Below are 13,754 nucleotides of genomic sequence, written 5' to 3' on the forward strand. Positions count from 1 at the left end.
GGCCAATATGAGGTCAGGTGAGCATCACCTGAGAGGTCAGGCCCCTCCTGCCTCATCCTGCACTGCCCGGTGTCCTTGAGAAAAGACTGTCCAGGAGATCAGAAAGAGGGGATGTGCATTTTCATGAAGGCCCAAATCTGTAGATGTTGGAATTATTTTTCATTACAAATGTCACAAACATAAAAAATAGGGAAGACAAATCTTCCTCTGACCCAAGGTCACTGCAAACATTTTAATAAGTCCTGTCCCATCTCTTCCTTATGTTCCGGTTTACATGTGTGTGCTCTCTTTCAGAGGTTCGTTAATGATAAGCTTTTCCATGTTATCACATCATTTGTATCCTTCCTTTGCAGAGAGTTCCTCCTTACGTATTAAATCAATAGCTCATTTTTAATATGGGAGTTCACATTCTTGAGCAAATACATTCAACCATTATTGATACTTTTGTTGATCTAAAACAATAAAATAGCTAGTTATTTTACCGGCCAAATGGGTTTATCAGGGAACAGCAAAGAAGTGCAATTCTGGACATGCAATTTATGTCAAGCCACAGGCAAGTCCAGAGAATAAAGGAGAGGAACATTCTTTTATAGAGGAGAAAAGGAAGTTGTGATGGGCTGTTATAAATGAAAAGTCCATTGGAGGAAACTGGGAGTTTGAAGTATAGAGACTTTCCGTTGGCTGAGCTGTGCAGTTTCTCACTGGCTGGACTGTTGCCAGACAAGGAGAAATTCTTCCTTCCTTCTGCTGGTAGTAAAGTAATAACCTTCTTCCTGTTGGAGATGCAAGGTACCTCTCTTCTTGTCGATAATGCAGTTGACATCGAGTGGTGGGGCATGAGAGCTCCCCCTTCTAGCCTTCCCATTGCTTTTTCTTTTTTTCTTTTGAATGTAAGGGACCTGAATGACTCTTTTTTCTTTGAAAATAAAGAGTATTATTCTTATATAAATTTAAAAATGACCTTTCTGTGTGTGGTTCTATACTACAGTTTTAAGTAAGATGTCATCATTTAAAGTGTGAGAGTCTAGTAGCCAATAGTTTACCTTCACTAATTCAACCAATGTTTATTGAGTACCTCTTCATTTTGTGTGTCAAGTACTATGTGTGGAAGAGTTTACAATAAATACTCATGAATTTCACATTCTATGCATTAAAACTTTAGTATTATCAGAATATTTAATCATATTTTCTTATTAATTTTTTTGAAGACTATAGATTACTTTTTGAAAGTAAGAATATCTGTGCAACCACTACCCATATAAAGAACTGGAACATTGTCAGCACCAAACCAATTGCATTTTATTTATGTATGTATGTATGTATGTATTTTTGGCTGTGTTGGGTCTTTGTTGCTGCGCGCGGGCTTTCTCTAGTTGTGGCAAGCGGGGGCTACTCTTCGTTGTGGTGCACAGGCTTCTCATTGCAGTGGCTTTTCTTGTTGTGGAGCCCGGGCTCTAGGCGTGTGGGCTTCAGTAATTGTGGCACACGGGCTCAGTAGTTTTGGCTCGTGGGCTCTAGAGCATAGGCTCAGTAGTTGTGGTGCAAGGGTTTAGTTGCTCAGTGGAATGTGGGATCTTCCCGGACCAGGGATTGAACCCACTTCCCCTGCATTGGCAGGCAGACTCTTAACCACTGTGCCACCAGGGAAGCCTCTCATTTCTTATTTTGTGTATGTGTGCTTATTGTTTATTTTCTTCATTAAGTTAGTATGTCAGTGACAGTTTAGCCAGGAAAGCAGAAAACACACTAGGCATTTCAAGCAGGAAGGTTTTTAATATAAAGGATCATGTACTTACAAAATAGCTGGAGAAGTTAGAGGAGTAAAGGTCAGAGACAGACCCATGTAGCTCTCAGTTGCTCTGGCTAATAAAGAGGTGGAAGGTGTGGAACATTCCAGAAATTCCTGGTAAGGATTAGAGTTAAGCCAGCATTGGAGCAGGTGCTTCCCAGGAAAATGTCTGGAGACTACTGCAGACCTCACATCTGCCAAAGCCAGTGTTTATCCTCTCTGCCAGGGACATGATGCTGTGGCTCTGTCCACATCCTGTGCTCGTACTTCTCATTGGTAGGATCTCCCCGACAGCCTCATAGACAAAAGATGTAAAGACTACAGTGCTGACATGGAGCCCCTGTAATTGAGGGAAGAGCAGGAAAGAGAGGAGTGAGCTGGGTTGTAGGTTGTTATGCTTGAGGGTAGCCCCCTCCCCCAAAACATCAGCTCCTGGATTCACCATTTTCTCTCCCCTAACATATTAACTTCTGCTTCACATTTTTGTCTGCATCCAAATATATTGATGTCTGTTCATTTTCTAATATACTGACTTTTGTTCCAATCTATATCAGTTCCTTCTTTCTGCTTCCTTGATCTATCCTTTCTTCTAACGCTGTAATTAAGTATTGGCTTCATTTATTTCCATTCATACCTATTTTTATCAATATAAGGTATTTAAGACCATGAAAATAACCTCTGAATCTTACTTTTAGTTACACACCGTAAATTCTGTTTCATAGCATTTTTGTCATTGTCATTTTCTTAAATGAATTTTGCTGTGAACCTGACGACCACTCTCCTGTTTTGTCCTACTTCCACTAATTGCTTAAAATTTCCAGGCAACACTCTACATTTTCCCTTTCTTCCTTATCTGCTTGTGGCCCATCAGTGTCCTCCACTGAAGATTGTACTGTCTTTCAGAAGGAGCATTTGGAAATGTGCGCAGGCATTTTAGTTGTCGTGATGAGTGGGGGTGGGGTGCTTTCAGCATCTAGTGGGCAGATGCAGAGGTGCTAAAAGTCTTATGATATGACAGCCGTGCTGCACAAGTAATGCTGGCGCCTAAAATGTCAGTAGTGTCCCACTAAGAAAAATGAAAGGTCTCCAATGTCACCAGCTAAAAGAACTAACTGACAGGGCTTCCCTGGTGGCGCAGTGGTTGAGAGTCCGCCTGCCGATACAGGGGACACGGGTTCGTGCCCCGGTCTGGGAAGATCCCACATGCCGCGGAGCGGTTGGGGCTGTGAGCCATGGCCGCTGAGCCTGCGCGTCCAGAGCCTGTGCTCCGCAACGGGAGAGGCCACAACAGTGAGAGGCCTGAGTACCACAAAAAAAAAAAAAAAAAAAAAATTAACTGGCAGAGTCAGAACTTGGACATGCATTGGACAAATTCAGTGTTTTTCTTTGGGTTATATTTTTTCTATCACATTGTTACTAAATTATTCCATGAATGACTAGATCTAGATTTCCCTCTTATCCGATTAACCTGTAAAAGTTTGGGACTTGGCTAACACCAAGGTCAAACAAATGTCTCCACTAAGAAAGAAAAATGAATACATTAATAAAGTAAAGTTATGTTTCTATTTCAAAGAAAAACAATTTCCTATTTGCTTGATCGAGAGCCTGTACCTCACTCAGGACCATCAGTGATCATTAAGGCCTGATTCTTTGTTAAGACTTGAGCATAAGCATTGAATTTCACAAGTCTTCAATCTCAAAACTGGAAACCAAACTGAAGACATTATTCATAGAGTCACACCTAAAAAGCCAGAAGAGTTTGGTTAAAGAATTTTTTAAAAAATTGACTTTTAAATTATCGTATAAGTGGAGAGAAAAGATTAATTTTCCTTCTCTACTATTAGAACTGACAACCAGCAGTTTTAGAAAACGGTACTCTTGTTCAGTAGGTCCTCATGTAAATTGGGTCATTAAGATTATCTGGCTTAATTTCAAGGAGTTTGCAGGATTTAATTTAATGGAGTTCACAAGATTCCCTACAGAACAGCTTTAAAATGACATGTGTTTCTTTTTTTTACTTTAATAGTCTCTTATTCCCTGTTAGCAAGTGGAAAAGTAGACTCATAAAACATTGATTCAGATTTCGTCTCTGCATTGATACATGGGTCAGTCATCAACACTGTGCCTAGTTCATCCTAAGTACTGTATAAAGAAGAGAATATACCCTTACTTGGGTGATTCTTTTTGCCAAGTATTATTAACTCACTACAGTCATCCTTCCCTGTTGGTTCCAGGAACCCGCATGGATACCAAAATCTGCAGATGCTCAAGTCCCTTGTATAAAATGAGGTGGTATTTGCAAATAACCTATGCACATCCCCCCACACACTTTAAATCAACTCTAGATGGCTTATAATACCTAATAGAATGTAAGTGCTACCTAAATAGTTGTAAATACTTGGTAAATGCTAGGTAAATGGTTGCGGGCACAAGGCAAATTCAAGTTATTTTTTAGAACTTTCTGGGATTGTTTTTCTGATTTTTTTCCATCTGTAGTTGGTTGAATCAGCAGACTCGGAACCTTGGACCAGGAGAGCTGACTGTATTAACTGGCTGGGGCTTAGAAGTTACTGAATATAATGAAGTTGGCCGATGGCTGAAAAACTGCCTAATAAGTGTGGGAGCAAATCAGTCCAGGCAGGCTGTACTCTCCGCTCTCAGGAAATTTGATCTAAGGGATGACACATATATGTCCACTGAACTTTGACATTAGGTTCACCATATAATGTCTTACCCAAACCTGGATGTTACTGAGAGGCAAAAGGGTTGCTTACCATTTTTCTAGGACAAATGAGCACAGACCTGGGCTAGCCTGGCAGGAACTGTCTTTACTCACAACACTCTGGACACCAAATGTGTGGGTTTTGTCCACACCAACCAGCATTGCCGGATTTTCCAGCTTCCAACAGGGTGTCCTGCATTAATCTAACTCCGGTACTAACTACCTAGGGTCACCATCAGACCCCACAGGTGAAGGGCTCAGTCACACAGCACTGCTCCCACTTCAGATGCCATTTGCATGCCATTTGCATGCCAGGGCACCCACACTTCTGTCTGACTTGGCTAAAAAGCTGTGGGTTCTACACTCTCCTACCCACCCCCCCGGTTTCAGGTTCAATAATTTGCTACACCAGCTGACAGACCTAAGGAAGGCACTTTACTTACTTACTGTCGCTGGTTTATTGTAAAAGACACCAGGGAACGGCGAGATGAAGAGGTACACAGGGAGAGGTCGGGAAAGGTTCCGGACCCCATGAAGCCGGGGTGTGCCATCCTCCTGGAAGCTCTCTGAACACGTTGTTTAGGGGTTTCCATGGAGATTTCATTACACAGCATTGATTAAATCATTGGTCATTGGTAACTGGACTAAATTTCCAGCCCCTTTCCCCTCCCCAGAGGCCCAGGATTGGGCTGAAACCCTCTAATCATGCCTTGATGCTTCTGGGGTCCAGCCCCGTCCATAAGCTGTGAAGGGACCCCGCCACCCGCCAGCTCAGACACTCCAAAGGTTCTAGGAGCTGTGTGCCAAGAGCCAGGGACAAAGACCAGGTATTTATTTTTTACTACGTGTATATCACAGCTCTGTAACCTGAGACATAAAAGTGGTGGCCTTGGGTATTGCGTAAAGCGCGGTTCTCAAAGTGTGGTCGGCAGGGCAGCAGTGCCAGCAGCACCTGGGCATCGGTTAGAAATTTAAACCACAGCCCCCACCCCACGCCTGCTGAATCCAAGGCTCTGAGGTGGCCAGGATTCTGTGTTTAAACTACCAGAGAGTTCAGATGTGCTCTCAAGTCAGGGAGCACGGGAGTTCAGAGGCAGGGGGATGTGGGTCTGACTTAAAGGGATAAGAAGACTTCTGCCAGGTGTGTCAGGGGTGGCAGCGGAGGACCGTATTCCAGGTAGAGAGACAGCTGGGAGTCAGAGGACCAGGGGGTTTGTCGGCATGAGAGAGATGCAGCAGAGCTGGAGGACAAGGCTGGGAAGTCTCCAGCTTAAAAAGAGAAAAACAGACTTTTAACCTGGGAGTGGCATGAGCGTGTGTGTCTGTGTGTGTGTGCGCGTGTGTGAAGGAAGTATCCGTGGTATCAGTCCAACAGCTGGACTTGAAGGAGGAATGCCTGGAGTAAGGCATGGGCGTGGGGGGCAGGGGACTACAAGACTGATCCCTTGACCACACAGAGACCACAGAACCTCAGACAGGCGGGGCTGGAGGAAGCCTGCTTTGAAATGGATGTTTATGTATTTGTGCATCTGTTAGACGGCCAGGTCTGTGAGTCCAGGAGGCAGCCTGGGGACATCGGGGCTAAGAGCGGGTGCAGGGCAGGAGACGGGGGCGGGTCAGTAATCCATCGCCACGTGCAGTCAGGGTGATGCCCAGGAAAGCACCTCCAGGAAAGTGGACGAGGGCGAACCTGTGCAAGGCTTGGAGTGTAAGACGTGAGGGACCCTCCTCCAGTGCCCATCACTGCACGTTTGCGTCTGTTCTGTGTGTGACGTAGTGACAGGGCACACAGCTGGCTTGGTACCACATCAAGGACACTGAAAGAGATGGATTTCCGATATGTGCTTCCTTCCACAGTGAAGCCCAGCAGGTGTCAGTGGGTTGTGTTGCCTGACGTGCCTCTTGGTTCCCCCCGTCCCCAGGAGAGCTGTGGCCACGAGGGCTCCATGGCCTTGCTACACAGGTCACTAAGCCCATCTTTGATTTTACTAAATCTATATATTAGAACAAATGCCACGGCTTCGGTCTTAGCAGAGCCTGGAAATATTCTTTTTTTTATTATCATTCTTCTGCCTCGTGGGACTGAGGTTCACCTTGACCTTCTTCCCGTTACTGCTCTGGGACACTTGCTGTATGTGACTTAAATCTTGTTCTTTCATAGAAATATTCACTTTCAAGATTCTCAACATGTTTAAGTAAATTTTCTTAGATTTCTGCAGAAATATTCCATGACCTTTATCAAAGTCACTTTTAGAAATATGCTGTTCCTGATGAGAGACCATTAAAATCAGGAAGATACAGTTGTGAAATCCACACTGGGCTGCATCAAATAAAAACTGTTTAACTTGGTTAAAATATGATTGTGTCAAGTTGGCAGAGAGCTGAATAATCGCACAAAACCACAAGGGTCCTATGTCACCTCTGATGTCCTCCATCAGCACCGACAGGGCCATACCCAAGGCAGGAAGTGGTCTGGGGCTCAGACGCATGAGATCTGTGCTTGGGAAACAGGAGGGCTCTTTTCCCTCTACTGATCAAGGGAACTGATTCTCTAGAGAAGGGAACTTGCCCCATCGACTTGCCTTATTCCTTTTGACAAAGCAAAGCCAAATGTCAAACTTGTTTCCACGTATATCTTCGAGACTTTTAGTGTTCTTCAAGTAAGGGACTCGGTTTCATAGAGAACCGAGCATTAGATGCTGTTGAGCCTGGAGTTGCCAGCCTGTGGCTTTGGTCCTCTGAAACCATGTCTTGGGTCCTTCCTTTATGAGACACCTCTGGTCATCTGCCTGTGGGGACCAAGTTGGATGCAGGTCATTCTGAGCAGTGCAGCCTTGACTGCAGAGGAAGTAAAACAGATGGGCCTCACGGACAGGAGGACTCCATCCATTTTCCAAGCACCGCAATAAAAATCATTTTAAATCTTAATTGTGTTAATTTTTAAAATCAACACTGGTTTGGTTCTTTTTCTTTCTTTTTTTTGTTCCTTTTCACTGAATGAACTCCTTAACTTCATCCTTCAAGATATATATCTATTTACAGTCCTTTTGTATTGTGGTAAAATATATGATATATATTATATATGATATAAAATGTACCATTTTAACCACTTTTGAATGCATGGTTCAGTGGTATTAAGCACATTCATATTGTGCAAATGTCACCACCGTCCATCTCCAGATCTCTTCCATCTTCCCAAACTGAAACTCTGCCTATGAGACACCTCCCCACCCCGTCATCCCCCATCCCCTGGCAACCACCCTTCTACTTTCTGTCTCTGTGATTTTGACTAGTCTAGGTACCCTGCTGTAAGTAATGGTTCCTTTTTTAAAAATTATTTATTTTTTGGCCATGCCCTATGGCACGTGGGATCTTAGTTCCCCAACCAGGGAACAAACCTGCACCCCTTGCATTGGAAGGGCAGAATCTTAACCACTGGACTGCCAGGGAAGCCCCATTGGTACCTTTTTTAGTAAATTTAATGAATTGAAATATCGAACATATTGAGAGATGCTCAGAAAGCCTGAGTAGCCCTGGGGATATAAATGGAGCTGAGAATCAGACCGACTTTCATTTCCGTTGACCTCCTTTGAGGCAACATCCAAGCCATTATTGTGAAAAGGTCACCATCCAGCTGCAACCCTGGAGGTATTTTGCTCTGTGAATTCTCTCGTGGGGAAGCGCTTATCACTTTGCTGTCTGTATTTCTTTCCGGTTTATTACCGATCATTTCCTGTTGTGCCCTCTCACTTAGAAGCACAAGTGAGTGTACTCAATATGGGTTTGTTTTGAAAAAATGTCTGGTGTTTCCAATTCTGGAAACAATAGAAAAGAACCAAAAGATTGTTTTGTCAAATGTATGTTGGCACCCATAGCAAGACACACGTTCCAAGATGTTGAAATGTAGGGGGAAGATACAAGCCATCTTAGAATTGATGCAATTCACTGATAGAAATCACCAAGACAGGCCAGAAAAGTAGAGTATTAGTAGTCAGCCAAAGGCCATTAATGCAAAGATGTGACAATACAGTAAAGATTTTCTTCAAGAGATTTCGTGAGCTCTTCGTCTGCCTTTTACCACAGGGCGTGTTTGTGAGTCTTCACTGTGCACCCCACTCTCTCACAGGGCAGATGACCACGAGAGCAGGCTGCTACAGAGACCTGAGGTTCCCGGTGAACGCATCATTCTGCAGCCCCGACACCCGGCCTGTCACAGGGGTCGTGCCTTGCAAAGTGTCCGCCTGTCCCCCCAGGTAAGAACTGCCATGTTCTTCTGAACGGGTATCAGGGTTTTGCAGATATAATGCTGAGGCCTTGGTGCTCCTGAGTCTGGGGAATAGAACTGCCAACCACTGCCACATAATCCGTGACAGCAGAGGCAAAAGGAACAAGAACTGCCTGCACAGGTGAGCCAAATAAAGGGCGCCGGGGCTGGAAACAGCCTGCAAGGCCTTGTCAGTGGGAGCGAAGGTCTCGTGGTAGACGGCGCTTGTTCTGTCTTACTCAGCGCAGGCTGTGGGAGGGATGGTGTGCTGTGGACATAGGAACGCTTTCCCTCGCAGCCTCTATCCCCTTCGCTGGCGTTTCCTTTTCTTACTGAGTGAAACCTGTTAGAAGAACCTGCTGGCGAGGCCTGTCCAGGCTGTAGAGGGAATGTGGACGCTGCACACTTGTGGGACGGGCCACAGAAAGCAGGGCTGTCATCCCACTCACCTGTCCCCAGTACTGCCGCCCCTCCACGTTTCTGAAGAAAGCTCAGGTTCCCTGACACGGGAGTTGGGAAGGACCCCTGGGAGGCAGCCGTGGTCCTGCCCTGCCCTCCTCAGCCATCACTCCCTGGGCTTGTCCGTAGTCTGTCTGCTTCTCACTTGCTTCGTCTTCACAGAGGGGCTGTGGAAATCATCTGAGTAACGTATTTATGGGATGAAAGGCCCGTTAGACCCTTCAGACAGTGGAGGTACACGCCACAACACATGTGATCTCATGCGTCTTGATTTTAAAGATGCACAGGAGATGGCTCTGCTTGAGTTGAGCCTCAAAGCAGAAAGCCGGATGCCTCCCCCAGAGACAGTAACACCCAAGAGGCAGGGAGGCACTGTCTCCCTTCTCTCTGAGTCTGTGGGTCCCTGGTCCCTCACTTAGGGTAGAGATGGAGGACACAGACCAGCATCTGAGAGGCCGGGACCTTGCCCCCCACTGCTGTGAGGGGAGCGGGGCTTCCTTGGGAAGATGTGTCCTCCCTCAGAGGGCCAGTGGCCCGACTCAGCCGGACTCCTCGGCTACCACGCCCCACAGCCTGGTAATGAGAGAGAGAGATGGGTCAGTATTTGCAAAAGGAATTTAGCGCCTCAGGCCCATCACCCACCGAGGCACTGGAGGCCCACCTGGGGGTTTTTCTGGGACCGAAGGAGCTCCTGGAACTGATACCCAACCTGGTCCTCGCTTCACCTGTCAGCGATCCTGCAGCCAGCCGGGCGCCCCCATGGTCTGCGCAGGGCTGGACGGCAGACAGGCGCTCAGCCACTGTGGGCTCCTTCTGTGCCTGAAGCGACACACCCAGTGCACACCGTCCAGGATGGTTTACGAAATGAAGCCCCTGGCCAACCAAGAGAAGACATAGCACAGCACCACTTCTGCAAAATGAACCTCCCGTCCGAAGGAAACAAGGGGCCAGACAGCCAGGGCTCCCAGGGTCCGCTGAGGTGTTGCACCAACTTGACCCCTTCTCCTCGGACAGCCGGTTCTGCACCTGTGTTCCAGGTAACACAGCGTGGACTTCACTGTGACCTATGATCATACCTCTCCAAGGAGCCTTGGGGAGAAGGATGTTAAGAGCACTGCTGCAGGCACTGGGGTTCTCTTTCCATAGTGCACCGAGTTCTTGCTAAGTCAGAGGAATCCAGGGTGCCTCAAGGCAACTAGTTAACCGTGTTGAGAAGCCGAAAAACCTCACTAATTTAGACGAAGAGGGGTGTGTTTGTGCGTGTGACTTTTATGTGCAGGGGAAACTAAAGTTACTGGTGACTTGGGACTAAATGCATCGGAATGCTAAAGCTCAGGCTGATTGGGAATGTTTAGTTCTTGCATGGAATCTCTCCTGGGATCGTGTGAGTGGCTCATCCCCTTGTAGTCCAAGCTGCCCAGGTGGCCTTGGTGAAGCTCATTACAGTGGACTCAAGTGAACACTCACCCCAGCCCCGGGCTAAGTCACCCACTCCTCGGCTTCCACCTTCGTGATTTTAAGCATCCCATAACTCAGATGCGAAGTGGTGGTTGGGACACCCTGAATAGGCCCCCCTGCAGGACTCAGCCCAGGATGCAGGAGTGGCTGGCGGCCCTGAGGGGGCAGGGGAAGCAGAGGCAGCCACGGTAGCCAGCAACTGATGCTTCTCCGAGGACGGCCTCCGCCCCATGGTGCGGGGAGAAAGCTGGGGGTTCCCCTCCCTCCCTCTCCTGGGCTTCCTCCTTGTACTGAACCCTGAGGGGAGGCATTTAAGCGATGCCCAGCTGCTGTCTGTTCAGTGTTACCCCAGATGACAGGCTGCTTCTACCAGCGTCTGGTCCCGTGTAAGTGCACCAGAAATATCACTTTCCACGAAGGTCACTTATTGGATTGGATTATTGGTTATTGGATTTCAGTGATAGAACTCTAGCATACCTTACGTGGTCGGGCAAAACTGTCCTTACTCTTAACCATTATCCATGACTATCATCATCATCTCTTGTGTCTGTTTAGATAAATCTTGTTTGCTGGTACAGAATTTTCACGCTCATTGATTCCAGAAAACCTCTCCAGGGTCAGGTGTTAGTCTTGTCCACTGTCGTATCTGAGGGACGAGAGCTGCACCTGTCTCTCAATAAATGCTTGTAGAATTCAGGGATGAACCAGGGTCCCATGGGCCAGGGCAAGAACTCCAGGCCTGTGGCATGGTCTCGGGAAAGTGGCTTCACCTCCTGATGCCTCGGTTTCCTCAGCTGTGAGTTGACAAAGAGAAAACGCACAGACGTATGCCCTAAGTACGAAGCTCTGTGACCCCACTCTCCCTTGGGGGGTCTTGTAGGTGAGACCAGCCAGTCCTGTTTGTATGCTGCCATTGAGAAATAAGACGCTGCTTCGTCAACTCTCTCGTAATCTGTAATAAGCCTTATTTGTATGTTTCCACGTGTCTCTCACGTAAAGTACCCGCCCTAGGCCAGCCTCCTTCAAGATCTGCCCCAAGAGTAAGAGAGCTTGTACTATACTTGATGAGCCATAGCTTTAGGGACTGAGGTCTCATCAGACGCTTTCGGTCATCAGAGCCACCTGTGGCCATTAGCATCCACGTGAGTGACCACGCTCCCTGACTCTCCAGTCCTGTCCCAGCCTCTCACTCCTGCCGTCAGCAAGGACTGCCAGGCAGCGCTCCCCCATGCACATTTCCTCTTTCTTGTCTTTGTTACTAGAACCCCAGACACACACACTCACACACCCACGCTCACACACATTCTCACACTCACGCTCACGCACAGACGCCCTGGTGGACGTTCCCCATCCCCCTCCTAGATCATCGTCAGCCAATGGGATGCAAGCCGAAGAGATGCAGGTGCCTTCAAGGGAGTCCTGCAGAAGCTCTACTTCCTCCCCTCCTGTCCCCTCTCCTGAGCAGTAGCAGAGCTGGCCTTAGTCAGCTCCAGACCCGACAAAACATGTGGAGTCACAAGACAGCATCCCTGATGACTCCCTGGGGCAGAGCTGCCCCCCTCCGCCCCATGTCTCCAGCCCAGCCCTCCATGTGAAGGGGAAGTGCTCCCTACCATGTTTGAGCTGTGCTTCCGTGGTCTCTGTTGCGGCAGCTGAGCCCTCTCCTGCTTCCTACCTGCTGCCCCTGTGAGACCTTGTTTCTAAACACCCTGCCCTGGCCATGGCCTCTTTGTCTTTGTAGCTCCTGGGCTCCCAGATAGATCCATGCTCGAGGTGTCCTCCTGTCCCACCAGGTGTCCAGGCTTTAACCCCCTTGTCCAACTCCACTTACCCAGAAAACCCAGTCTGGCGACACCTCTCTCATCACTCACTCTGCTGCTTGTGGAGCTCGGGAGTTTAATGCTGCCAGAAGTTCACAAGCCCACGCTCTCACTCTGAATGTATGGCCATCGGCTTCCCTGGCCGTCCAGGATGGCAGGCAGTCCTCTCACCCTTCCCTGGGCATCTGGTCCCTCGCAGGACAGTGATATTACATCACCTCCTGTCTCCTCCAGCTTTCTTCTTCTCCAGCTCACACTCTTGGCCCAGGACCTCAGACCTCAGAGATAGGTTGAGGCAATGGCCACACCCTCCTCCCACCAATGCCGCCTAAGACACCCCCGTCACTCTGCCTTCCTTCCTTCACGCTGGACCAGGGTCCTGCTTCTCCCCAGGAACCTTCATAGTTATGTCTCTCCTTCTCCTTCATGCGGATGGACTCCTTCCAAGAAAGATTTTTAACTGGGTGTTGGGTTTCCTTAAGCAAGATTATAAACGTATATATATATATATTTGTATGCTACTAGTTTTTCCAGTAGGTCCCCTGTTCAGCCCACTGTTTCTCTCCCTTGGCCTCCTCCCCCCCACCCCCTACAGCCTGTCTTCCTGGTTGTCAGGGACCCAGAGCCAACAAGGTCTCTGGATTCTTCTACATCTTATATTCTGTACTTAACTCATTGGTGTAGAATTTTACAAGTAAACTCTGTCAAGAGCTTTGTGTGCAAAGAAAAGGCACAGCTCAGGAGCAACAGGACCAGTCTCAGGGAGACTGGAAGTGGTGCATGGGAACAGCCTGTGGAGAACACAGCGAGGGCACCCAAATCACCCCAGAAAACCCAGAGCCCCCACCTTATTGAGCTCTTTGATTTATACATCTCATATTTTTTGATATTTATATCTCCTCTGAAAGAGAAAGCTTTGCGAGACAATAGAAAGCTGGCAGTGAAACTAATACCATGCGTCCCTGCTGGGAGACCCCTGAGGAGGACAAGAGGGGCGCCTGCAGGGTTTCTGCTTCACCCCCAGCCAGTTGCAGGAGCCTGATGACAAGCCAGCCCGCAGGTGTCTATGGTCCGGGTGGGACAAAGTTTCCCAGTTCCCAGCCCACAGCTCTTCTGCATCCAAGTCCTTTGGTGGAGTGGACTTAGCATGCTAAGGGGCTACAGCAGCATAGCCCATGCCTGCCAGCTCGCACCTGGTCGAAGGTGTGGGCTGAGCTGCCACCTTGGTGCTCCCACCTGTAC

The 13,754-nt window shown here is 47.8% G+C and overlaps 1 protein-coding gene across 1 annotated transcript in view; it reads left to right on the plus strand.

Moving 5' to 3' along the window:
- Positions 1–13,754, plus strand: part of ADAMTS16 (ADAM metallopeptidase with thrombospondin type 1 motif 16) — a 163,003-nt gene that overhangs the window by 103,371 nt on the left and 45,878 nt on the right. The window contains exon 18 of the mRNA XM_073801842.1: positions 8,638–8,764. Within this exon, the coding sequence (XP_073657943.1) occupies positions 8,638–8,764 (127 nt within the window). The remainder of the gene's footprint in view (positions 1–8,637; positions 8,765–13,754) is intronic.

This window comes from Tursiops truncatus, chromosome 3, assembly GCF_011762595.2.
Source record: "Tursiops truncatus isolate mTurTru1 chromosome 3, mTurTru1.mat.Y, whole genome shotgun sequence".
Taxonomy (NCBI): Eukaryota; Metazoa; Chordata; class Mammalia; order Artiodactyla; family Delphinidae; genus Tursiops; species Tursiops truncatus.